Source organism: Ictidomys tridecemlineatus, chromosome 15 (genome assembly GCF_052094955.1).
Source record: "Ictidomys tridecemlineatus isolate mIctTri1 chromosome 15, mIctTri1.hap1, whole genome shotgun sequence".
In the NCBI taxonomy this organism is placed as follows: domain Eukaryota; kingdom Metazoa; phylum Chordata; class Mammalia; order Rodentia; family Sciuridae; genus Ictidomys; species Ictidomys tridecemlineatus.
Window position 1 is genome coordinate 34,877,013 of NC_135491.1, and position 25,872 is coordinate 34,902,884.

At 52.4% G+C, this 25,872-nt stretch overlaps 1 protein-coding gene across 2 annotated transcripts in view; it reads left to right on the plus strand.

Moving 5' to 3' along the window:
• Positions 1-25,872, plus strand: part of Gnao1 (G protein subunit alpha o1) — a 156,551-nt gene that overhangs the window by 77,981 nt on the left and 52,698 nt on the right. For both annotated transcript variants that reach the window (XM_078032343.1, XM_078032342.1), the window contains exon 3: positions 2,150-2,291. In XM_078032343.1, coding sequence (XP_077888469.1) covers positions 2,150-2,291 — 142 coding nt within the window. The remainder of the gene's footprint in view (positions 1-2,149; positions 2,292-25,872) is intronic.

Sequence of the window (25,872 nt, forward strand, 5' to 3'; positions counted from 1 at the left end):
TTTAGCCCTCTTACCATGGCAGAGCCTTCTGAGGTGTCTGCTGAACATCGAGGCTTTCTGCAAGGACTGTCCCAGAACCCATGCATCCCCCAGCCCCAGAGAGTGCTCAAGTGTGCAGCCTGTTGAGCTCCCAGGCTGGTCCTTCCCCTGGCTGTTCTACCCACCACCAGATGCAAGGCCCACACAGCTGCTCTGGGCTCTTTCCCTCTGCACTTTTCTCTCCAACTCTCTCTCTGTGGCTCAGTGAGTTGCCATGTTATACTGCTGCTCCTTCCCCGTGCTGTGACCGGTAGACGCCTCCCAGCAATCGCAGGACTCAGGGGGATCACAGCCGCACACTGCCTATTCTCTGGTTTCGTATGTTCTGTCCAGTTTCCCATTTGTGTACCATGGGAGCTAGCAATTCCCTGTGAGGTCTCTCTGGATAGGGCATCTGTGCGCTTGATGGGTCATAACACTCAGGAGGCTTTCGAAAAAATCAAGTTAGAGCTAATCAAAGTCAAACGAATGGCTTTAGAGCCAGTTGCCGTGGAACATGCCTAAAATCACAGTGGCTTGGAAGGCTGAGGCAGGAGGATTGCAAGTTCAAAGCCAGCCTCAGCAAAAGCCAGGCAGTAAGCAACTCAGTGAGACGCTGTCTCTAAATAAAATACAAAATAGGGCTGGGGATATGGCTTAGTGGTCGGGGGCCCCTGAGTTCAATCCCCAGTACCCCCCCTCCAAAAAAAGAAAGGCTTTAGGGTTATTTCTGGTCTGCTTCTTAGACAAACTCAGGATGAAAACCCACAACCCATCACCAAGTCTGATTTTACAACAGGAATCACGAGTATCTATCAACTGGTGACTGGCTATGAAAAAGTGGTATTTCCATACCAAGGAATATTATTCAGGGATAACAAGTGAACCATGTGAACATATGCAACATGGGTAAATCTTGAAAACAGTGGTAGGAATGAAAGAACCACTCACAAACAACCCCCTAACTGTGTGGTTCAGTTTACAGCAACTGTCTAGAGTAGAGAAATTTATAGAAACAGCATAGATTAGCATTGGGTGGGGGGTTGGGTGGGGTTGGGGAGTGATCACTGAGGGTTACTTAGGTGGCCAACAAAAATGTTCCAAAATTAGATTGCAGTGATGGTGGCCCCGACTTATGAATAAGCTAAAATGTCCCATTGACTACTTTAGATGGGTGGGTCACATGGTATGTGGATTGTATCTCCATAAAGCTGTATAAAAATGGATGGTTATTAATGTATTTCTGCACCAAAGGTAATGGAGGGATGGAAAGGGGCGGAGGGGAGGGCTGGGCCGTTAGGTTGGCATGTGCACATGTCACCACAGCACTCAGCCTTGGTCCACAAAGAAGAGTCCACACAGCCCACAGAGGGACACACGTGCCAGCAGTTAGCCTCAAAATCCATTTACTCTTTCCCCATTGCTTCAATTGGAAGAGCACTCGTGCTGTTTCGGAATGACTTCCTCTTTCCAGCTTTCGGTCCTGTCCAGATCCTTGTCAGCAGCAAGCGCGTATTGATTGGCCCCCAGGGAACGTCATGTGTCTGAGAACTGTGATGTCCCCTTCGTGGGCTCCGTGTCAGTCACTGTTACAGAGTAATGTTGACTGGGCCGTTAGAGCCCTGTGCAGGGTGGAGGAGCAGGGAGCGCCTCTTGTGGATGTCCCCATGGGTTATTCATTGACTTAGTGGGTCATCCTGCCTTGGTCAGAAGCACTGGGAGTTTCCTCTGAAAGGAAAACTGGGTCCTTCATTTACAGACCCCTGGCAGGGATGTTCCACAGTATGTCCGAGTGCATACCTGTCTTAAGATCCTAAGCTTTGCTTAAAATACCAATAACTAACATGTATTGAGCACTTAGTGTTTGCTTTCCTCTTCTAAGTGCTATCAAGTACTAGCAACCTCTTTCACTGTGCATGAGGGTTTTTTTCAATATTCTGTTTTTCAGTAATTAAGTTTTTTTCTTCATATTTTGTGGCATTAATGCAGCAACTCAATAACTCATCGTCCCAGTGGGATCCAGCCCTCACCCCACTAAACCAGGGTGTGGACGGGGCTTCCCAACCCGGCGCCCTCTGCATGGCGTGAGGACAGTGTGTGATCAGGTGTGCTGTGTGTGGTTTTTCTGCAGGATCATCCATGAAGATGGCTTCTCTGGGGAGGACGTGAAGCAGTACAAGCCTGTGGTCTACAGCAACACCATTCAGTCACTGGCAGCCATCGTCCGGGCCATGGACACTTTGGGCGTCGAATATGGTGACAAGGAGAAAAAGGTAGGCATGCGCCTGAGCCCAAGGGTGCAGTGAGGAGAGGGCCTGTCTCGGGCCCCGTCTCCTCCTCCTGATAACTCCAGTCTGCTTAAAGGAAGCAGAAGAGGCCGTGCTCTGTGTGGACGCTGTACAGTGGCAGTCACAACCTAAGCCATTCTGTGAACCTGCCTGGCAAATGCAGGGCTTCCCTGACAGGCGGTCTCCACCGTGCGGAATCCCAGGGCATGTGCTGCAGAGAGAAAGGGCTGGGTCTGTCCTCAAGTGGGGCTGCCACAACCCTGTGTCAGTTTTGGGCTTGGCACAATTAACTGGAACAAAAAAAAAACTACTGAACAAAACAAATCTTGCCTGACATCATTTCCCCTCCTGGGAGAACCTCCCATGCCTTGTTGGGGTTGGGGGCAGCCATTGAAATTGACCTCTCCTTGACACCAAGGGATGTGTTTCCTGACCCTCCTGGGTAAGTGTGAGGCTTTCCTTCCCCAAGGAAGTCAGTGGCCCAGAATGGGGAAGGTTTGGAGGTTGTTTTCAGACATCTGAGAAGTGGTGAGTGGAGTACGCGTAGAAAAGCCTCTCCCTGCAAACGCTTACCTTCCCGGTAACACTGAACTCTTAGTGGCAACTGCAAATGAAAGAGAAGGAGGTCGACGGGAAGAGGAGAAGCAGCCTCAGAGAGTTCAATCCAGAAGCCGCACTTTGTCCCTTTCCAGACCAGGGGCCTGGGGAAAGGGATCTGCCTTGGAATGGATATGGGGCCTGCGTTGGGGTCTCTGGGTGAGAGTGTTAGTGTCTAGTCACTGGGTGACTTGATTGTGCCTTACGCCCATATCCTGTCTTAGCTAAAATTTGACTCTCTCACAGAGGAAACCTGTCTTGGCCTTCTGACAAATTATCTGTGACAGATAGCTTTAAATGTAAAATTTAATATTTTATGCAGAAAATCCTAATTCCATGGCACAGAATTGCCCCAGCTCAGGCACTGGCTTCTCCAGGTCCTTGGGAATTTTAGGTGCCTGAGAGTGTGTCCCAGGACAGCCTAGGGAGGGTTTGGGAGCCAGGCCCTGGCAGGAGGCTAGATCTATAGGGAGGTGCCTCTCCCCCAGGAGACCGGCCTTGGTTTTGGCCACAGGGCCAAAGCCTATGGAAGGGGAAGAGGAGTGGAGGGCACTCTTAGCTCTGTAGTCTTGGCTCTGTTAGGCATTCACTGCAGGCTCCCTGTGTGCCAGGAGGTGGGTAGGTGCTGGGAATACAGGAACCAGACCCTCGGAAAATACCTAGTGAGATCATAGAGATGATCGGTGTTATTCCAGATGAGCACAGTGCCCGTCCGCCGTCATAGTGCTGGCAGTGGAGGGAATCAGGATAGCCATCACTTGCTGAGCGCCTCCTGGCCGCCAGGCGCTGCGCTGAGCCCTTCACAGTTCACAAAGGCCGGGATGCCCCGAGCAGGTGGTGCTGGCCTGACCTTTAGGCGTGGCACAGGCCTTTGATCTTTTACCTTCCTTGGGCAAAGGGGGGAACAGAGTACCTGGCTGTCACCTAACTGGATGACAGGCAGTGCCAGAGGCACACCGACACAGGTGGCCTGCAGCATCCAGTCAACTCTTCCTACCACAGTCTCCTGTCCTGACTGTAACCCAGAGAAGTTAGTGTGGCTGGGGAAATGCCTTTCTCCTCCCATTTTGGAAAACATGAATTCTTTCTGTGAGATTCCCCTCTTCTGTTATCCTGACAGAGAGACAATAGCTTGGGGATCACTAGGAGTGCCATGTGTTCAGGATCGCACTGCGGAACATCGGGGACAGCAGCCCTTCTCTTGCTGTTCTCCTCCCTCCGTGGGAGTCCCTGGTCAAGGCCGCCTTCAAGCAGGAGGGAGTGGAGGGGTCCATCCGGAGGGACGGAGAACAGAGTGGGAGTCCCAGGAGCCACGGGCACAGTGGAGTAGAAGCCTAGTCCTGTGAGTGGCCAGTGGCACCATGGCAGGCACCAGGTCCGTGCCCAGGCAGCACAGGCTTATAGGCACCGTCTTCCTTCCTGATAAGGCCCCGGCGCACAGCCCCTCGCCCCTGTGCACAGCCCCTCCCCTCTGTGCTCTGACACCATGACACGTAGGAAAAGACCATGAACCCAGACTCAGGCCGGAAGCCAGGCAGCTGAGGAAGGGCTTCCCAGGAGCAGGCTGGTGGGAATCTGGGCAGAAGAAAGTGGCAGTGGGTCCTACCCTGTGGGTGAGGACACCCTCGCCAGGAGGGCTTCGGTGACTGCTGGTGTGGAGAAGCCACGAGGAGCCAGGGCCTTTCCCTGTGGCCAGGAGCTTCCCAGTGTCGTGTGAAGACAAACAAGAGCCTCCCCTGCCAGCCACACTGTGAAGAGAGAGAACAGGGTGCCTTGAAAGGACCCGGGGGGCACCCACCTTACGTTCCGCAGCCCAGGAGAGAGCCCCCGTGCTGGGAGGAGGTAAAGCTGGGCCCAGCCCAGGCTGCCACAACTGGCCAGTGGTGGCTGGTGGCTGCCCTCTCTGGTCCCCAGGGCTTCTCCCCTGTGGCTTCTCCCCTTGGGGGAGCTGCCATTTGATGTTGGGGAACCACCCACCAGTACAGACTCAGACTGTTTTTTGAACCCTAAAGAAAAGACTGTCCTTCTATACCTTCCCCTCCCCTGCCCCTCGCCAGCCCTCAGGGGGTCTCTTGCCTGCTGGGCCCGCCAGCTGTGTGTCCTCCCCACAGAAGAGCATCTGAGAGCATCTTTGCTGCCTCCGTCCCATCCACAGAACAGGTGCTGCAGGCTGCTTCTTTTGGCCACTGACTCCCCACCTGCCCCAGAGGAAGGAGGACTGATTGGTTCCTCCCTTGTCCTCATGATTGTGCCTGCACCCAGGCCTGAGCCTGGGGGTGGGGGACATCAGTCTGTGGCCCCAGGCCCCAGGGCCCAGCCTCACCAGACTACAGAGCCCTCCCCAAGATGTCACCTGCCCCGCTTCCTCCAGGACTCTGCAGACCCTGCTCTCTGCCTCCCTGGTTCCTGAGACTGCCCCCTTCAGTAAGGACCAGCTGGGCTCCCCTCCCCCATTCCTGGTTCCCTTTCCTTTCTCCAGCAGAGAAACAGCACCATGCTCTCTCCCTGTTGAGTACCTCCCCATGTGCTGGCAGGGAGGCTGTGGTGCCATCTCCTGCCATGAGCCTTCTGCAGAAAGGGGCACGTGTGCACATTCCTAGGAAATGTGTATACAACCTTACAGGGTTCTTCTACCTACCAATGGGGCATGGAATAAGAACCCACTGTAATTTAAGGTCTTCATGGTTAAGGCTTTTGTCATTCATCCTTGGGTTATGTCCTCACTCCAACAGCCAGTACACTGTTAAGAACATAGTAGGTCTTCAAAAAACATTCCTTGTATGGAAGAGAACATGTTTTGCTCTCTCAATTCTCAGATAAAAAAGGAAAGTGCGTGGAGTTTCGTCTCTAAATGACCAGGTGGTGGTCGTTGAGCACCTGTCTTGTGTAGCTTATGCGAAGCCCTGTGCAGACAAGATTCAAAGGCACGTGGACGGACCTCTCAGGACATGGTTATTTTCTAGGGAAGACCGTGCTCATGAGCTGCATGACCACGGCTTCCATGTGGTGGTCAGGGAGGGCTGGCTGCCTAGAGGAAAGGAGGTAGGAGCAGTCTTGAAGCGTGGGCGTGGGTTAAGAAGTGCAGGTGTGGGCGAGGAAGGCGGCTGAAGCAGCCAGTGAGCACTGGGTAAAGGCAGTAGTTGGTCATGACCAAAGGAGATTTGATTGGCAGAGGAGGCTGTGGCCAGGAGCAGGTGGAGGGTATGGACCAGGTGTGGGAAAGGTGGAAGACACAGGTGGGTCCAGATTTGCTGTTTGGGGGTCTGGGTTTTTTCCTGTTGGTAGTAGCAGCCGTTGGCAGGTTTGGAGTTGGGGAGGGATGGGATGAAAGTGACATTCTCAGCGTTTCCTCTGATGGCCTCTGCAGAGTGGCCCAGGTTGGGACAAGCTGAAGGTGAGGAGGCAGGTCAGGAAGCTACAACAGTAGACCATGCGGGAGGCGTGTAGGCATGAAAGGAAAGCAGCTCGGTGAGATATAGTGACGAGAAATTGAGGGATGCGGTGCTAGGTTGACTACTGGACAAAAGAATAAGGACAAGAAACTGAGACACTAGTGTTACCAGCCTGGAGGGGTGGGAACAAGGAGCATCTGGGCAGGAAGTCAGGAGCCACTACCCCAGGAGTGCTCTTGCAAATCTTGTGGGTGCAATAATCAGCAAGTGGGTATATTCAGGGACTGGGAGCTCCAGGATCTAATGGCTCCAGTATAAAAGTGACTTCTGATATTTATGTCCCAGGGCCTATTAGTTAATATGCATTATTTTATTTGAAATTATTTCATCCTAACAACCACCTGGGCAGTGGGTTCTACTATTATGTCCATTTAGTAAGAAAAAAAGGGGGGGCTGGGGTTGTGGCTTAGCGGTAGAGCACTCGCCCAGCACATGCGAGGCCCTGGGTTCGATCCTCAGCACCACATAAAAATAAATAAATAAATAAAAGGTATTGTGTCCAACTACAACTAAAAAATAAATATAAAAAAAGGCACAAAGAAGCTAGGTGACTTGCCCAGTCGTGCATACAAAATACATAAGTACATAATACAGACGTGTAACCCTGACAGAACCACAGTCCCTGTGGCTCAGGTGCAAAGCAGAGACCCACTGAAACAGGCACTGTACAGTCAGGCAAACCAAATCCTTGAAAGAATACCATTCTTATCCTAAGGCTCTCTAAGAGCATGTAAAGGGACCCACAGACAACTCCACTGCTTTACTCATAGGTCCTTGGCCATGTTCCTGCTGTCCCACTGCACTCCCTTAGCTGCCCCTGGTAGGCCTCTGCTGTCCCCGCCTGCAGGGCTTTCCTTCTGGGCCCTCTCCCTCAGATCACCCTAGCGCTCCCCACCCTCACCCTCTTTTTCTCCCCCTCCTTCCTCCTCACTTTCCTTTTCCTTGGCCCCTTCCTTTCCTCTCTCCTCCTCCCTCCCAGGTCATTATTATGTAAATTGTCTTAACCTTTCAGCTAAGGTTTTCTCCTGGCTTCCTCCCTCCTTAGCCTTAGGCCTATGGCTGCACACTAGAGCAGAGGAACTTGGCTGCCAGAGGGGCCTGAACTCAGACACTGGAAGGAAGGATGGGGAGACTGGGCGTCGAAGGGGTTAGAAAGTTCACTTTGACCAGCCCGGGAGGGGAGGGGAGGGGAAAGTTTTTGAACAATCCCATGTTAATAAGATCTGTCTCACACACGTGTGTATAAATAGATAAAAAATTTATAGTGCGTATATGTATATTTGAATATGTAAATCATATAGACTAATGAAACAATAATGTTGGGGAAAAACCAATACCCCAAAGTATGGTGTTTGCCATGCTGAGGACTTTGAGGGACACAGGAAAAGGTCAGAAGCAGTCACTTTCCAGTCCTGTTCTGCCCCGTCTCTCCCTCCTCACCCTCCAGGAAGTCACAGAAACCAGAATACCTCTTCCCCAAGGCAGCTCATCTAACCTCTGACTCTAACCTTCTCTTTATGCAACCATAAAGAAATTCTCTGGCCACCCTGTCTGATCTACTACATCACATTGCTTCCTTTTGGTCCAACCAAATTTCTATGCAGCGGTCCACTCTTCATGGGACCTAGGCATGAAAACAGACAGGTTTCCCTGGACCTTTGGGTCTTCGTTTCTTCATTCCTCTTTGTCACCTGAAACTGTAGGTAAATAAATGTGTAGTGCTTTTCTCTTGTTGGCTATCTTGTTATAGAGGTCTCAGCTGTGACCCTTACGATGGGATTAGACAGGCATTATGCTTTTCTGCCCCCTTAGAAGCAAAGTAACACCTTGAACTTATTATATAAGGTGTTACTCAGTTAAAAGTGCTTTCCCTTCCTTCCTTCCTTCCTTCCTTTTTTCTTAACTATTTGCACATATGCCTGTTTCTCTCAAATATAAACTCCTATACATCTTAATCGTCTAACACAATGCCTGACGTAAGAAATATTGGATGCTGGGTTCAAATCCAACTCTGCTACCAGCTGTGTGGCCCTGGGTAAACACTGTAACCTCTCCTCACCTTGGTGCCTTTGACTGTAAAAGAGTCACAACCTTCCTAGCCTCTGCATCAACTGCTCTAAGAGTATATAGAGTGCATAGAATAGTGCTGGGCACAGAAAATTCTCAACACATGCTAGCTATTGTTCTTTCCATTGTTTTTAATTATTATTATTATTAATTGATAAAGTATTGATGAATTATCCTCACAGAAATCTAGTGAAGAATGGACAAGGTGTTATCTGCATTTTTAGTTTAGAAATAAAAGTGCAAGGCACTTTCTAATTAGCTACCAAGTCTCCTGCCTAAGCAGGCAAGAGACAGAAGATCTTTTTGCTGGAATTGCTGCCCAGGGCTCCTCTGCCCACCAAGGGGCTTCATTAGAATGCCCCCCTAGAGATAATGGCATCCCTTTGGGGAGACAGAATCGAATTTCATACTTAGTTTCCAGAATGTCATTGGATCTCCTCTGGTGAAAGGAATCTTGACATTTAAGTTGCACAGTGGAGCTCAGAACACTGTCTTTTTCTAATCATGGAACTTGTGGTGCCCTCTCTACCACACAGTGCTCTTCACCTTGTGTGCCTGAATTCTGAAGCAGGCAAAACAAGGAGTCCTCTGGCCCCTCTGGCCTGGGTCTACCCGAGATCCCTGGGGCCTGTGGATATTCAGTGATGGTCATCAGTGCTGATGGAGTTGAAGGAGGAGGCAGAGGAAGGCCTCTTACTGCCAAAGCCCACTCCTGAGGCCAAGAAGAGGCAGGTACACTGAGGCATGTCATGGACTGAGTACCCACCTGCGAGCCCCACAGCCTGGCCCTGTCCTGGCCTTTTCTCTACCCAGGGGACAGACCTTAAAACGCCTTCATTTAAGACAATCTCATTCTGCTGCTCCATCGTGCAGGTGGGCACAAGGGGCCTCGCTGGCCCAGAGAAGAGACTTTCTCCAGGGAATATGTGGCAGTCCCAAGATCAGAACTGCTGAATTCTCTCATCCCACCAAGCTGCACCAATCACCCAACCAACTTAGGGCTTCATTTTCTTCCGGTCAGTCATGCCGCAGATACTTATTGAACACACACTTCCTGGGAAACAGTTCGCAGAATGGCAAGGATGGCCGCCAAGACCAGGGGTGCCCAACCTTGTACAGAGAAGCCATCGCTAAGGTGTCTTCCTGATTTCCAAGGTGCAGCCCGGCTAACCAGCTCTCTGGGCTCTAAGGCTGGGTCAGGTCCCCTAGGTCACCTGGCTGGGGTAACTTGGTCTACAGTGGCAGTAAAAGGTTCTCCTCTAAAAGGAAGATCGGACTCCAAGGAACACAAGTTCAAGATAGAAGTGGAAGAGGAGAGACTAATCTCTCTCAAGAGCCATTCCTCCTCAGGGTGGTGGGTGTCCTCAGCTGAATGGGCCACTCCCTCCTCCAAACCCCCCTGCCGGGCCAGCACTCTACTTCATGGCTGTTAGCCACCACAGCCAGACAGTGAATCTGGGGGTAGGATGGTCTTGTTCATCTGCGTTTCCCCTCATCACCATCCTCGGTGTCTGGCTGTGACCAGTGCAGCTCTGAGTCCATGAGTGACCCCATTCCCCCAACAGCTGTGTGCCTCTTCCGGGCCATGTGCTGAGCCCGGTGCTAAGGATATGCCTGAGAACAGGACAGACGTGGCCCCTGCCCTGAAGTGATGCGGCCATTGAAGAAGGAATGAAAGATGCAGAATATACCTCTTTGCATGCTTTCCTGACCCCTCCAGCCAGTCGAAGGTGGCTGTGGAGCCCCAGACTCTGCCCCTGCGAGGGCGGCCAGGGGCAGATACATCAGTAGCACACCTCCAGCAGCACAGTGAGGCATAGTGGAGCGTGGGGCTCTGGGGCTGCACTGCCTGAGTGGAGGCCCAGCTCCTCCGCTTCCTGGTGTAGACAGCATCACCTTCCTCAGTTACACACCTGGCGATGGTGAGGTGAAGACAGTAACAGTGACCCAGAGCGTGGGGGTTGTCCATTAAATGATTCAGTAGGTGCAAGTTCAGCACATAGTAGGTCTCAAAAAAAAATAGCTAATATTAGTCTCGTATGCCTCAAAGCAAAGGGATATTTAGGGGGGGTTGTTTTGTGTTTTGGGTGTTTTTTTTTTTTGTAGATGGACATAATACCTTCATTTTATTATTTATTTTTATGTGGTGCTGAGGAGCAAGCCCAGTGCCTCACACGTGCTAGGCAAGTGCTACATCACTGAGCTACAAACCCAGCCCCCTACCCTTGGTTTTAAAAGGTTGATTGGACTATAACTAGAGGAGGCCCATCCTGGAAGAGTGCTGCCTGTGCTCAGTAGAGGAGTGTGCCTGGGCCTGACAGGATGCAGGAGGAGCACTGCTTTTGCCTGTGTTCAGTCCTACTACCAACCAACTACCTGTCCATCCTAGAGAAGCAGCAGGAATAGGCTTAGACAAGTCCACTTACTGCATTGTTTGCATTTAGTGAAGAGGTGCTAATGAGGGGAAGAACGTGCCCAGCAGGTGAGAGTTATCAGCAGAGTCTTAGGATTTACCCAGGTTTACTTCTGGCTAAGTAGAAAACCTTTGTCTGACCTGCACCCTTCCCTGCTTTAGTCAATCAAGTGTCAAGAACACTGTTGTGTTCCCTTCTTGAAGGAGGCTCACACTGACCACTGGATCCTCCCCATAGACATCAGACCAGGGTTTGTGATTCATATCCAGAGGTGAAGGATATTCCTGTGGGAGGCTGGGCTGAATGTGCTACTCACTGAACATTCTGAAGAAGTTAAATTTTGGACTAAACTTCTAGAGACAACAGTTCACCTAGGAGAAAGTTCATGCCCTTCCCATCTTGAGGCTTTTGACCCAGAGGCACCAAGGCAGCTGTGGATAAGCTCCCTGGCCTGTTCTTCAACACACAAGGGCGACTGCTCTGACAGTGTGGAGGTGCACCAGTGTTAGGTGAGGCCTTACTAGGAGTGCTAAGTGCTTTCCCTTGAGTAAGTCGCTCAACTCTTCTGAGCTTCGCTGTATACCTTAGGATGCAGGTAAGACTCACACAACCAGTAGAGGCCCAACAGGGACAGCCAGTGTCCACTAGATAGGAAGTCCCTGGAGTTGGTAGTCCTGCTTCTCAGCTGTGTAGCATCGGAGCCTGGGTCAGCACTGGATGACACTCTGGATGCTCCTGGTTCCAAGATAGCGAGCATCACATGCTCCCAAAAGGAGTCTAGGGGAGAAGGAGGAAGTGAGGCACCCTGGACTTCTCCTTTCTCCACATTGAAATGAGGCTTTGGGACCCTGTCGTCGTCACACAGGCAGGAGAAAAGGGCCTGGGGATGGCACCAGTCATTGCCTGCCATACTTCAGTGGACTGGGATGGGAATTCAGTAACTCAAGAGTGGGTGTACTAAGTCCGCGGTGGCTGATGGCAAGGTGGGTCTCGTTTCTTCTGTAGCTTTTGCCTTTTTTTAAAATAGGCTCAGAAACTAGAATGTTGTCCCGAAGGGTATCCAAGACAAGGAAGCAGCTGGGTGACTGATGAATCCTGGCAGCGCAAAACTGGTGGGTGGAGTGCCTGCGCAAGGGTGTCCCTACGTCGCAGCCTGGCACCCGGCCTCACCCACCTCCAGCAGGCAGGCTCCCTGGTCCCTGCAGAGGCTCTGCCCAGCTCCTGGCCTCCAGGTGGCCCAGCCCATCTTTCCTGCAGTGCCACGCAGAGTTGTGTTCAAGGCTGGGCCACCATCAGTCTCTGCATGATGGTGCAAAAGGGGCACGAATTTTAAGAGAAAAGTGAAAGGAAACTTAAATGAAAGGCTCCAGCGGACACCGAACACCAGCAGCAGGGCCTGGACCTGTCCGCACACTCCATGTGTCTCTTTCCCTCTCGCCAGCTCGCTCCCCTCCTTCCTCCCTCCCTGTGAGCCCCGCTTACTCTGCCCTGGTGGCAGAAAAATGCTTCAAGACTGGAGTGAGTCCCCACTACTGGCCCTCTCCTTGGGTGTCTGGGACCCCACCCCCGCCCCTACTGCCTGGCTGTCCCACCAGAGGACCCGAGAGGCTTGCCTTTGAGAAGGAGCACTGTGGGTACATCCTTTGAGCTCAGAGTAGTTGTTTCAAGGTGACAAAGAAGCTGCTGAAAGACCTCACTGCCGCAGAACAGCTGAGAGAGGCCTGCAAGGCCAAGACCATATTTTCAGGCTCCTAGAATATTGAAAAATGAAAAACCCCCAAAACAAGGTCACAAAATTGTGATCTATTTAACTATGTTTACATGGCAAATTAATGCTTTGGACTTGCCACAAATGTAATGGAATATAATTGTGCTCCCTAAAAAATAATTATAGGATTTGTAAGAGATACTAATTCACAGTACAGTGCTAGCCACGTGGTCCTATAATTGGACACAGATTAGAGCTTGGATGGGCACTGTCACCTTTCCTTCCAAGAAGTCTCTTCCCAACTCTAGTACCCCATTTGGTCCATGCTCCATATTTGAGCCCTTTGTGACTGTACAGTCCCTTCCTGGCCACCATGGAGGAACCTCAGGGACCAGTAAGCTAGAATTTAATGTGACAGTGGGTGTCAGGGATTGAGAAAGGGGTTAGGATTGTTGTAGCAGTAGCACTATGTAGATGTAGCTATAAGTCCCAGACTGGTGGGGATGGCCAGCCCAGAGGCCCACTGTTGAGGACCTTATCTGTGGGACGCTGGTGTATGTTAGTCAGCTTTCCATCACTATTAATAAAATACCTGAGATAATTAACTTGTAAGAGAAAAGATTTAATTAGGTTCATGGTTTTGTAGTTTCTAGTCCAAGATTGGGCAGTCCCATTTGGGGGGCCTCTGATGGACATGCCAGATGGTAGTGATGGCAAGTACATGGCAGAAAATCACTTACATCATGGCCCAGGAGGCAGAAGGGGAAGGGGCTAGTGTCCCACTAAGAGCATGCCCCCCGTGGCCCAAGGACCCCCCACCAGACCTGCGTCCTAAAGGTCCCACCATCTCCCAGCAGTGCTAGAGTCAAGACTTCAACACGTGGACCTTTGAGAAACACTTGCCAGACCACGGTGAGGAGGCGTCCCTAGGAAGACAGAGCTGGTGTTCGTTCCCCTGCGACACACATTCCCTGCTCCTGCTTCACTCAGTCGGTCCCCCTCCTTCATCCGCCTAGCAGCCAACAGTTGTCAGGCACCACTGCCAGAGACCCCCTCTGAGTAAGTTAGGGTACTTGTGGTTGCAAGTGATGATAGAAGATATAACCAAACTTGAAAACTGGCTAATTAAAACAGAACAAATCAGCTAGCTGGCCCAGTGCTTAGGAAGTCCAGAGGTCAGCTATAGTGAGACTTGTTTAACCACCTCCATCTCTGCACCCTCTCCTACTGGGTGGTCTTTACCCTCAGAATCCTCAGAATCACTCCTCCACTCTGCAGGGGATTGATACAGCGGTTGGGTCATGGTTACTGACCAGAGCACAAGGTGCAGTCTCTCTCTTCCCTGAGTCTCAACCAAGTCCCAGGAGTCTGTGTCTCTTGTCGGCCACAGCTAGATCACAGGCTCGCCCCTGAACCACCCCCTATGATCCAGGGAAGGCAAAGTTGTGAGTGATGGGCTGAGGGATTCCTGGGGCAAGTGAATGTCCCATAGGACATAGGTCAGGGCTGGGGTGTAGCTCAGTGGCAGAGCACTTGACTGATGTGCCTGAGGCTCTACAAAGTAAATAAACACACAAATAAATAAAAGAAGCCAGGTGGCCATGAAAAAGGAAATGGAATCAGAAGAAATGGATGCTGGGCAGGCCACCCACCACAAGCCATCCCCCACTCTCCTTGACTTTAGCCCTGCCAGCTGTTCGGTCTGTGGAGGATGCGATTCATATGGCAGTGGTGCAGGGCCAGCCAGTGCTGCTGTTCCTGTGGTGGGCAGCCAGAGGACCCCAGGTGGCAGGGGACGTGGACACACAGCACCCTCCCATCACCCAGCTCATCTCGCCTTTCCCTGGGGACCTTTGGGAAAGTTGGAGATGAGGAGGGAGGTGGGCCAGTGTCAAGAGAGATCTCCACCAGAAGATTCTGGTCTTTCCCAGCTGCTGAGCCAGCAGGGGCCTTCGAGATGAGCCTGTTGGGGGCTGGGGATGTAGCTCAGTTGGTAGAGTGCTTGCCTCAAATGCTCAAGGCCCTGGTTCAATCCCCATTAAAAAAAAAAAAATAGCCTGTTGGGACCTCATTTTAGAGGCAGAATTCCAGAGGGCAGTGCCCAGGAAGGTGAGGCAGTTCAGCATGGGTGAGAGTCAGGCTTTGGGGTCAGGAGACAGGACTTTGAACCCTGGCCCTGCTCTTTGCCAGCCATTGCACTGTAGTCTAGTCACATGGCTCACCTTCCTCATCTCAAAGGTAGAAGTAATAATAAATACCTACGCACAGGGTCGTTAGGGCCAAGAGATCACACAAGGGGAGAACAAGCAAAGTGCCCATTTCCTGCCCCTTCTTACCAGTTCTACCATATGTGGTAGGGGCCAGGTCTCAACAACAGAGTGTGACAGTTTTCAAACCAGGTAAAAGGTCAGTGTCAAGGCATCTTAGCTCCTGCAGGTCAAGGATGTGGTGCCATCTCCTCCCAAAAATCACCCGTGGGTTCTAGTTCCAGGCTGGGAGATAGGGCACGCCACAGGCCTGCCCCCTTGCTGACTCCGCAGAGGTGAGGCTGAGGGGAGTTACCACTGAACCAGACCCAGCAAGGCCTAGGAGAGACACCCAAAGAGGTAGAGACAAGGAGAGAACAGGAGGGCTCACAGAGAGAGGAAAGGGACAAGGAAAGGAGAAGAGCAGCAGATAAGGCTGCATGACCGTCTGGGAAGGGTGGAGACGGTTCTGCCCAAGGAAGGGTGTCCCAGTGTTGGGGTGGGGAGGGAGGCACTTAGCATGGTGCGTGGCACAGAGCAGAGGCTCCTGAAATGTCAGCTGCTGTGTTCATTTTTATGAGGACCACTGCAGCTCTGTGATGATAGATAGATAGATCGATAGATGTGTTGGGCCTTGTGTGGCCAACAGCATGGTAAACACTGGGCAGCCTGGGAGCAATCGTGAGCAGGTGTATGCCAGCCTGGAGCTCAGCTGGAGTGCAGGTGCACAGTGCTGTGGAGTTCCAGGGAGCTGAGTCTCCTGACATGGGCCTGGGCTGGCCTGTGCTGAGGACAAGGCATCTGACAGAAAGCAGAAGGGCCTGGCGCATTAATGAGACAAACAAGGAGTGATCGGAGGGAGAATGTTTCAGGCAGGCGAAAAAACACATGCAAAGACTTGACATGGGGAACCCCAACTGAGCGTAAGGTCCAGTGTTGGTGGAACCCAAAGGTCAAGGAGGGACAGGGGCAAGAGATGACACAGGAAGAGGACTCAGGCAGGAGAGCTTCTAGGTATGGAAGGCATTTTGGCTTTGTTCCCAGCTCAGCAGGAAACCACTGGAGGCTTGAAGCTAGTCTGAAGCATGGCTTGCCTTTGGGAAGTCCTACTATGGCTGTGGAGACAGTGGATAGACAGCAGGAGTTCAGCAGAGAGGTGAGCTGAGAGGCCACTGCAGGTGTCCAGGGATCAAGAGAGGTACCATCAGTCCAGAGAGAACTGGGCCTCGCTTCGGGTATGCCCACAGTCCACCAGACATGGAGCCTTCCTGTGTCACGTGACCCTGAGGGACCACGAAACCTCCAGGCACACTGCCTGGCACAGAGCATGCTAAGCCCAGCAGATGTCTGATGAACACATAAAGGCCTGCTGCCCACAACCAAGGCAGACGGACCCCCAGGCCCTAGGATGGCGGCAGTCCTGGCCTCCCTGCAGTGGGCATCCTTGGGGAAAACCACCTCCAGTCAGTGTATCCACAGCCACTGCCTCCTGCTCAGCCCTGACTCCCACCCCTTCTGAGCTCACCCCTGGCCTCAGTTTCCTCAGTTGTAAATCATAGGTGAGTTACGTATTTTCATGATCAAATAGCCATGGGAGGCAGCGCCTGCAGAACAGCATGCTGGGCCACACATGGCATGCACGAGTCACTGCCCATCCGTGCCCACGACCCCTGTGGCCCAGGCAGCAAGCTTACATGGCCCAGCAAAAGTGCTAGCAGGCCTCAGCCCAAAAGCAGCTGAGGGCCTCTCAAGATGTGGATCAGGATCATTTGCACAACCAAATTCACCTCCCCCGATATTTCTGGTCTGAAGTCCCCAGGGCACAGTACTGAAATAGCTCACTGCGGAATTCGGTCCAGCTTTTCCAGCTCTGCAGGAGCCTGCTGCTCCTTGCCCACCCTCTGTCTTCCTTCCTCTCTCCTTCCTGCCACACTGCCCATGGCAGCCCCAGTCCCTCCTGGTTCCGACACCAGCTGGTTCCCCAGGTGACGACTGGCCTAGGAAAGGAAGGGCAGCTCTCCTGGCCCAGGGTGTCTCTCTGGGCACAGTCCTCGAGGCCAGGGCACCCCGCGGAGGCTCTGTTGCTCTTTCCTGAATCTGTGGTTGTGGACCTGAATGACGAAGTCCCTGACTTCAGACTCTGCCTTCCTTCCCTGGGATCACGTCCAAGGGTTGCACTCTGCAGCAGGAAGCTCGGGCTGGTGCATCTTGTCATGGAGAACCACACGCACATGCTTGAAGGAAGCCCAGTGTGTGGTGTGGCAAAGAGCACAGGGCTTGGAGTCAGGCAGGCCCAAGGCAAAACTGGCTTTCTGCTTTTTACTTTTGCGACCTCAGGCAGACTCCTCACTATCCTTCATTGTAAAATGGAAATAATACCAGTGTCTACTCTGCGCTAGCAGAGCCCCAAAGTTACAGCAGCATGACAAAGATTAAAAACACATTTCTGTCTCTCCTGAGCAGCCCAGATGTGGCAGCGGGTCAGGCTTCTCTGTTGTGGCTGTCACACTCAGGGTCTCTGCCTCCATGGCAGCTAAGGAGGCTGCTGCATCTGCCCCTTCAGCCAGCCGCCAAGGGAGAAAGGGGAGGGAAGGCTGCCGTTCGCAGGAGGGAACTGGATGTGGAAGGCCTGTGCGCCAGGCCAAGGAGAGTGGGTTCTCCATGGCGTGGGCCAGGAGGCATCTGAGTGGAGGGAAGAGCCGGTGACAAACAGTTTGTCCCAGTGGGCAGGGTAGTCCGAGGTCTCCTTGCTGGATCTGGTTGATTTGCTTCAGGTGTACATTTTAGTCAAGGCCCAGTGATTCTCCTCCCCGGGGCCAGAGCATCGGAATCTCAGGTCCCCACCCGCTCTGGCCACTGAGGGGCGCCTCCCCTCGCAGGACAGGGGTCCTGGTGGGCCTGCTCCTCAGTCCAGACTGCTTCACCAGCGGGTCTTTCCTCTGGCCACACTCAGTCTTAGAGGCCAGCACTCCTCCTGCCTCCTCAGGGAAGCTTCGCGTCTTCCCCACGCTTCCTTCATGTGGCGTCCATGGCCCTCAGGGTGTGTAGCTCACCAGGAAGGCCCAGGCAGGAGGCCTGTGCACACGGCCCACCCAGGGTTCCCCACACCATTGTTTGTTCCCAAGAATCCTAACATAACCGTTCCCAGGGCACCCTTCCTTTCACTGAAAGGGACACTAAGGCACAGTGTGAGGAGACTTGCCCAAGATGATGCCATCCGGTGACAGTAGAGCTAGGACAAGAGCCAGGTCTCCAGTTTCTGGGTCAGGGAGTACCTTACTGTGAGCCTCCATCCTTCCCCTACCGGGAGCAAGAACCACACGTCCACCTCCAGTAGCCACAGTGGCCTTGCCTTCCTGCTGCAGAGTCCCCCTCCAGAGCCCCCTTAACCCCCTGGAAGCTGGACAGCAGGGTCACTGCCATCTGCCTCCCTTGCTGCCATCTTTGGCCCCACAGTGCTGAGGCCCTGCAGGGGACAGATCAGCCTGTGACTAAGAACAAGCCCTCAGGTTTGGGCCAGTGCTCTTGGCTTGGTGTCACTGTGACCAAAATGCCTAATAAGAACAACTTGGAGGAGGGAAAGTTTATTTTGGCTCAGAGTTTCAGAGGTTCAGTCCACAGTGGGCCAGTTCCATTGCTTGGGGCCCAAAGAGAGCAGCATATGTGGAGGAAGGGCACAGTGGAGGGAAACTGCCCAGGCCTTGCAGACTGGGAAGCAGAGAGAGGAGGAGGGCCACAGGGAAGATGCACCCCCAGGGAACCCCCCAACGGCCCGTTTCCTGCAACCAGGCCCCATGTGCTACAGTCACCACCCACTTAGTCCACACAAACGAAGATGGACTGATCAGATCACAGCTCTCCTGATCCAATCACCTCACCCCATGTCTGAGTGTGCCCACATCAACACAGGAGCTTTGGGGGGACACCGCATTTCTAAACCAGAATACCTGCCATCATGCATTCAAAGGGTCAGGGTTGCCTAAGCCATTGCCCTCCTTGCACTCTTCTTGCCTCCAGGAGTGGCAGAAAGGGGCAGCCCGGGCAGCTCTGCGTGCCTGTGTTGTTCTGAGCACTTTGCACAGGTTAACCCATTTGATCCTCTTCTCTTACCGGTGTTTCTTGACAGGATCTGATGGGTATGTCGGTTCTATAATTGTCTTTGTCCTACCAGTGAGGAGAGCTGGAGTTCAGAGAGGAGCAGCCCATGGTCACCCACTAGTAAATGGTGGAGCCAGGTCAGATCCGGGCAGCCTGGCTCCGGAGTGGGTGCTTTTAACCCATTAATGAGAAGCAGGCCCCCATCATCCATCTCGGCTTGCCCCCCAGGAACATCACTGCCTGGGCACTGAGCTGTTCACGGGTAGATAACCAACACGTGCTGAGACACAGGGAAAGGGCCAGCCACACAGCAGCTCTGATGCCAGCTGTGCTCCAGCTGGCCACCATCCATTGTCATGCCTGGCCCCAGGGCAGGTGAAGTTGAGGGCCACAGAGCAACAAAAGCCTCACCTGCTCCCGTCAAGGTGTCATCTGGTCCTGGGGCCACACCAGGCACGGGCAAGAGAACGCCACAATGTCTGCCTCTGGGGCATGTCGTGTGTGAACCAGAGCACATCCTTGGGCCCCAGGACCAGAAGCTTCCAAGCTGTGTGGGAGAGGAGACTGAGGCCTGGCACTGCCAGGGAAAGAGTCGGGGAGGGGGGAAGAGGCAGCTGTGCGTGTATCACAAGCCACCAGCCTGCGGGTGAGTGACCAGTGTACTTCTGTGCATTTGTCCTGAAGGGCAGGAGCATAGGCAGTCTGGGGCCTCCGGGACTCGGCAGAGACAGGCAGGGTTCTCTGTCAGGCGAGGGTCATCAGTGGGCAGTGAGGACACTGACCTTCTGTGCTCGCCTGTGGCCACAGTCAGGTCTCTTATCCAACAGGCTCTCAACAGTTCCATCCACTAAATCTGAGGAACCAGATCTAAAACCTCTCTTCTCCTTCCCCCACCCCCATCTCAGTTCTTTAAATTCTAGAAAGTTCTATAAATTCTCCTGGCAGAATTGCTAAGTTCAGACAATTGCCAGGCAGAGAGGTCTTCCAAGAGAAAGAAAACCCCGAGTTCAAGGTTGGGAAACACTGAAACTGAAGGGGGACCTGAGGAGGAAGTTCGCACCAGACTGCCCAGCAGGAGAGGGAGCCTTGCCAGCTCCAGGGTGCCACCTGAAACTGTGGCCCCAGACAGGGGACTGCGAAAAAGGGTATGGTCCCTGCCCAGTAGGAGCAGCAGCACTGACTGTTGGGAAGTTTTACACTTTCCCTCTGAAGTTTCTATCATGTTGGTCACAACGGCCAGTAGACAGGTGACGGGAGCATGCCAGTATGGCGTTATGCCTAGACCATAGTGAGACACCAAGAGGGGTGCCCGGCTGCCTCTCCTGTACAGCCTCCAGAGACCTGGGCTTGCGCTTCAGGGAAAGGGATGTGGCACTGGAGAATGTGAACAGCAAACAAGGTTCTCTTGGGCCACAGAGGGAGTCTTCCAAGCCAGCCACCTGTGCCCATCAGTCTAGACGGTGTCAGACCCCCAGTGTCTCCTTCCTGTGGGAAGGTCCCTCCCAGACAGAATGGGGCTATCAGACAGAAATGCCCCATCTGCACCTGCCTTTTACGTACTGAGATAGACAGATATAAATTTCTTTTACAAAAGAACAGCTTTTCAGAGCTACTCCTGTGACTGCAAATATGCAGTTTGAAGTGTGCCAAACAAATATGTTTGGGGTGGCACGTTTTACTCTCCCACAGCTGGCACACGTAGGCCATCTAGTTGAAGCCACTAAATCAGGCAGAAAAACACTGTCAAGTGCTTGTGTCATTTGTGTCAAGGGTAGCTGTGTCTCAGGGATGCAGGGGGAGGCCAAGAGCCGTGCGAAGCTGTCAGCTGCAGTCTGCTCAATCCGGAAGGCTCCGGGGTTGGGGGGAGAGCGGGAGGGTGGACTTCAGGAGCTCTGTGCTTGACAAGGGTGAGACAGCAGGGCAAGCAGAACAGGCTCGGAGCTGGGCTCGGAAGGCCAGGGAGGCTTTTGGGCAGCTGGGTGAGGGCACTGTCACAAAGAGTTGGTGTACAATTTATTGACTGGCCTACACCCAATGCCCAGAGCACGTGGACAGGTGTCCCATGATACCATCAGGGCACTTAGGGCTCAGAGCAGGAGGAGACGATGCTGCTGAACATCCCTGCCCTGGTCAAGCCCCCAGTTGAAGCAATCTCTTCCCCAGCCTCCTCACAGCCTCTCTGCCCCCGCCCCTACAACCCGTAATCTATGCTCCAGGTGACAGCCCAAGTGAGCCGGGAACGTGCATGTCTGATCCCCTGCTGCACAGCCATCCCTCAGTAGATGAAGCCCGGCCCCAACTCCTGCTGCAGCCTGGGCCCCAGGGTCCTTGTGTGAGCTCTCCTCTCCTCCACCTGCCCCCTCACCCCTCAGAACTAGACTCTGCTGTCGCCGCCTCTGGAGTCCTTTCCTGGTTCGCTGAGCCCAGGGAGCTATTTCGGGATCTTGTCACACTTTGTAAATGTGAGTGTGAATATTTAGTCAATGCCTGTACTCCTGCTAGGCTGTAAAGGACAGGTCCAGGGCCTGTGGGATGCCAGTTGGAATCAATCCCCAGCACCCAGCACAGCCTGGCCCAGAGTAGTCGGGTACTCCGTGGACAGTCATTGCCCCATGGTGTGCTGAGTTGTCTCCTGGGGTCAGAATGCACATTTTTCCTCCAAAACTGAGAGGTTCCTTCCCCCTCCACCCCCGTAGCAATTCATCCCAGGAAACAGCTACTGGCCGTCCCTGCCCAGCCCTCTCAGCCTACAGGTCTGGCTGTGTCTCAGATAAGAAGCAGCCGTCATGGAATTGAATATCCCCACACCCAATGCCCAGAGCACCCAATGCCCAGGCCCAGGCTTGGTACAGCCAGGCCCAGGCCTGCTCCCATGCCTGCACCTGGAAAGCAGTCTCGGAACAGCACGAGGAAAGTCAGAACTACAGGCCTGGAGATGTGGCGCAAGTCGTAGCACGCTCGCCTGGCATGTGTGCGGCCCGGGTTCGATCCTCAGTACCACATACAAACAAAGATGTTGTGTCTGCCAAAAACTAAAAAATAAATAAATATTAAAATAAATAAATAAATATTTTTTTAAAAATTAACAACTATATTATTTAAAAAAAAAAAAAAAGAAAAGAAAGTCAGAACTACAGAGGACACAGCCTGTGTGCTCTGCCACCCGTAACCTGGGCCTTTACCAGTTACACGGCTCTATGGTAACCTCAGATCAGGGACCCTTTGTTTCCTAGATCCAAGTCCTGGTCTTGACACAAAAGTGAATCCCTTTACACTATCCCAGTCTAATGTGAAAGCCCAGGTTGGGGCAGTGGGGTAGGGAGGGCTGTGTCCCACAGCCAGCTCCTCTTTGTGGACAGTGGCTTTGCCAACCCCCGCGGCCTCAGCTCAGGGTCTTTTGCTGGACTCTTGACACTGGGCCAGTAAACAAGGAAAGGAGAATGCTTGGGAGGTTGCAAGGGAAGTGTCTGGGGCCAGGCTGCATTCCTTTGGCCAGAACTTGGTCCGTGGTCAAACCTAATTGCAGAGGAGTCTGGGAAATGCCTGGCTGTGCCCTCAGGAAGAAAAGACAAAATGGTTTTGTCAACAGGCAGCCCAGCTCTGGCAAGGGCTCAGGTGTGAATTTAGCCACACTGCTGCCAGCTGTTGAAGCACTGCCCTCAGCATGGCATGAGGCCCGATTTCCTGGACCTTTGTCCATTGCCCGCTCCTCGCTTTGGACCCGCCTGAGTTTCAGTGGCTGAGCAGTTAGGGTGTCACTCCTCTGTGACGTGACAGAGTGAAGCTGAAGATCCACCTTGTCAGCGACTGCAGTGGCAGATCGTCCCCAGGTCCGTAGGCCTTCTGACGCCTACAGCACGACAGCTCTGGAGCCGTGCTCCAGGTGCCACGTGCCAGGCAAGCCCTGAGGCTTCTCCTGTGCGCTGTCGGGGGTTTCTCTGGTGGGGCACATGTATTTTGGTGATGTACATAAATAACCCTTCTACTTCTACTTTTATATATTATATCTAATATAACGTGTATTTTTAAAAAAGAACTAACATAGCAAACCCACAACTTGACATATACTTAAAAGAAGGCTAATGTGCGGGCTCTGTTGATAGAGGGGGGTAAAAGTGATCTATGAATGACAAGTCTTGGGTCGCTGCCTGGGGTGAAAGGCTCAGATGCCAGACTGCCTTGTTTGAACTGTGGTTCCAGTGCTTTCTAGCTATGTGACCTCTCTGTACCAATTTCCTTGTCAGTGCCATGTCCCTATCCTGCTATATGCAGAATGCAGCATGGTTGTGTCCAGGGCTTAACACAGCACCTGACACCTACTCTGTGCTCGGTACATGTTAGGTATTCACGTTGGGAAATATTGTGCCATGTCATTTAACTGAGTCATTAGTCTCCTGATAGGTGTTATTACTGCCACTTTATAAACAAGCCAAGAAAGGTTAAGTCACCTGCCCAGCTAGTAGTAAGCCACATCCTGACCCCAGCTCTGCTCTGCTCGACCACTGTGCCAGGCCCTGTGAGCTCTGGCTCTGACATGAACTTAAGAGGCCACTTTAAGAGGCCCCCCTGCTTTTATCCTCAAGCTTCCAGTGTGTTAGGGGTGAGGGACCAGCTCTGTGCGTTGTGCAGGACAAGTCTTGTAGAACTGGGGGGCTGCCATCTGTGCTCCAACCACAGCAGAAGATTTTGCTTTAAAAAAAAAAAATGGACTGGATGGATGTGGGTGTCTGCGGGCTCTGCCCCACCCAGATCCTCTGCCCAGTTCTGGATTTTCAGTAGTGTCTCTCTCCATGACACCCAAGCACTTCATCGTGATCCACTTCAAACCTGCACCCACCGTAGACCATCATTATGCAGTCACCCACACACAGACGTTCGAGTCACTTCCATTCTGCTGCCCTCTGAGCAGCAGGGCTGGACCACCCTGTGTGAGTGCTCGTGCGGATGCGTCTCTGAGTCTCAGTGGCCACCTAGAAATGGAGCTGCTGGGTCCTATGGTCAGAGTGTGTCAACTGCATAAGGCACTTCCAGGTGCCTCCAGAGTCGGGTGCTGTTCAGAACCACCCGCAGTGTGTAAGTCCCCGTGTCCTACACTCCCTTGACTTTGGATTGTAGTTCCTTTTAGTTATTCTAGTGTGTACGTAGCAGCATTTCACTGAGGTTTTAATTTGCATTTCCCAGATGACTCATGATATTTAGCACCTTTTAATCTATCTTTTGGGCATCTGTGTATCTTCTTTTGTGAAATATCTGTTTAAACTTTTTATTCTCTCTTTGTATTTGGTTGCTGGTCTTCTTATTAATGAATCATATGATTTTTATTTTAATTATCCTGGATCCAGATATATGTACGGTGAGTATTTTCTTTCAGTCTGTGGCTTATCTTTAGAATTAATATTTGTTTAAAATATTTCTTTTAGGTATTGATAGACCTTTATTTATTTATTTAAATGCAGTGCTGAGAATCAAACCCAGTGCCTCACACATGCCAGGCAAGTGCACTACCATTGAGCCCCAGCCCCAGCCCTAGAATTAACATTTTTAAGTGGATTAATTAAGGTTGATTTTTCCACTCCAAACATCTACCTCTATCCTGCACCTCCCATTTTAATGTTGGGAACCTTTTGTAACTATCTCTATTTGGCTGCAAGACATCATCATCTACAGGCGGAAGGTGTCTGGCACTAGAGGTTGAACTTGCAGCCTCTGAGGTCAAACAGTCCTGAATCCCGGTCCCAGCTCCACGGCTCACCAGTGGGCAGGTCCTTCGCCTCCGCCCTCTGAGCCTTGTTTTTCTGGGGTGTGAAGTGGAAATAGTAAACCACTTTCCCCTTTGGGCTGTTTTGAATGAAATGAACTGAGGATTGTAAGCTTGCCTCAGGGCCTACCGCCTAGCCAGAGCACGCTGGGAGTGAGCCGTACCTGCTGGCACTCCTGTTGCTGAGGTCATTGGCACCCAGCCCCAGCCCGTGCAACACTGGGCTGCACACAGTGGGCCTCTTCTGCCGTCCTCCGGATATGGGAGGCACCACCTCCCTCCTGAGCCTGCAGGCTGAATCCTTGGGTTCCTCCTTTACCCTCTGTGTCCCACTTCCTGTTCCAGAAAGGCTCTCGAATCAGCCCTTCCTCTCTACTCAGGCCACTGCCCCAGTCAGGTGGTGCTACCTGTCCCCAGTGCTCTGGAAGAGCTCCTGTTACCAACATGGGCCCCCACTTCTGCTCCCCCATCTCCCACCCCTTTGCTATGATTGCCAACAGCTTCTTTTCTCAATCGGAAACCTGGGGGTCCTGGGGAGGGTGTTTGGGGGAGACCGCTCTGTAAGGGCAGGGCTAGGCTGCCACTGGCCTGTCTCTGGTTATAAATAACAGGCTCTATTCTTAGCCCACCAGCAGTTGTTCTCCTCCCCTACCTCCCAGAGCTCCATTAGGGACGTTGGCTGTCCTTACTGGAGACAGGCCTTTGCTGGCCTTTGGCAGGACCCATTCCTTTGATACGTGATCAGAAAATTCAATTATAAGACCAATTACTGATTTCCTGAGCTTTACAAGGGAGACATGAAAGTTTGATTAAGTTTGAATTCCTCTCTGGCTAATTGCCAGCAGAGGCCAAATGGGCTTGTGGGAGATTTTTGTTGTTGTTGATTCTGGTTTTTGTTCTGCGACTGCACTCTTGGGGTGGGGGAGGCACACTAGTTTTGTGTTGTGGGGTTTTTGTACCCCCATTACTTGCTGAATGGCTGTTCCCCTGTTGTGATGCATGAGATGTAAATCCCCAAAAGACCCGTTGCCAGGGTGACAGGCTCCGGAATTGAGCTCAGCTAAACAAAGTCCTTCAGCTTTGAAGGGAGAAGCATTTGTTTCCCATACACAGTGGAGTTCTAGCAGCCACAGGCTGCTCTCAAGGACGCCTGCATGAAGAGAGGCAGAGTGGTTCACCCATCTCACCAGAGTATCTTAGGCAGTGTGATTGCACTCCAGCTGCTT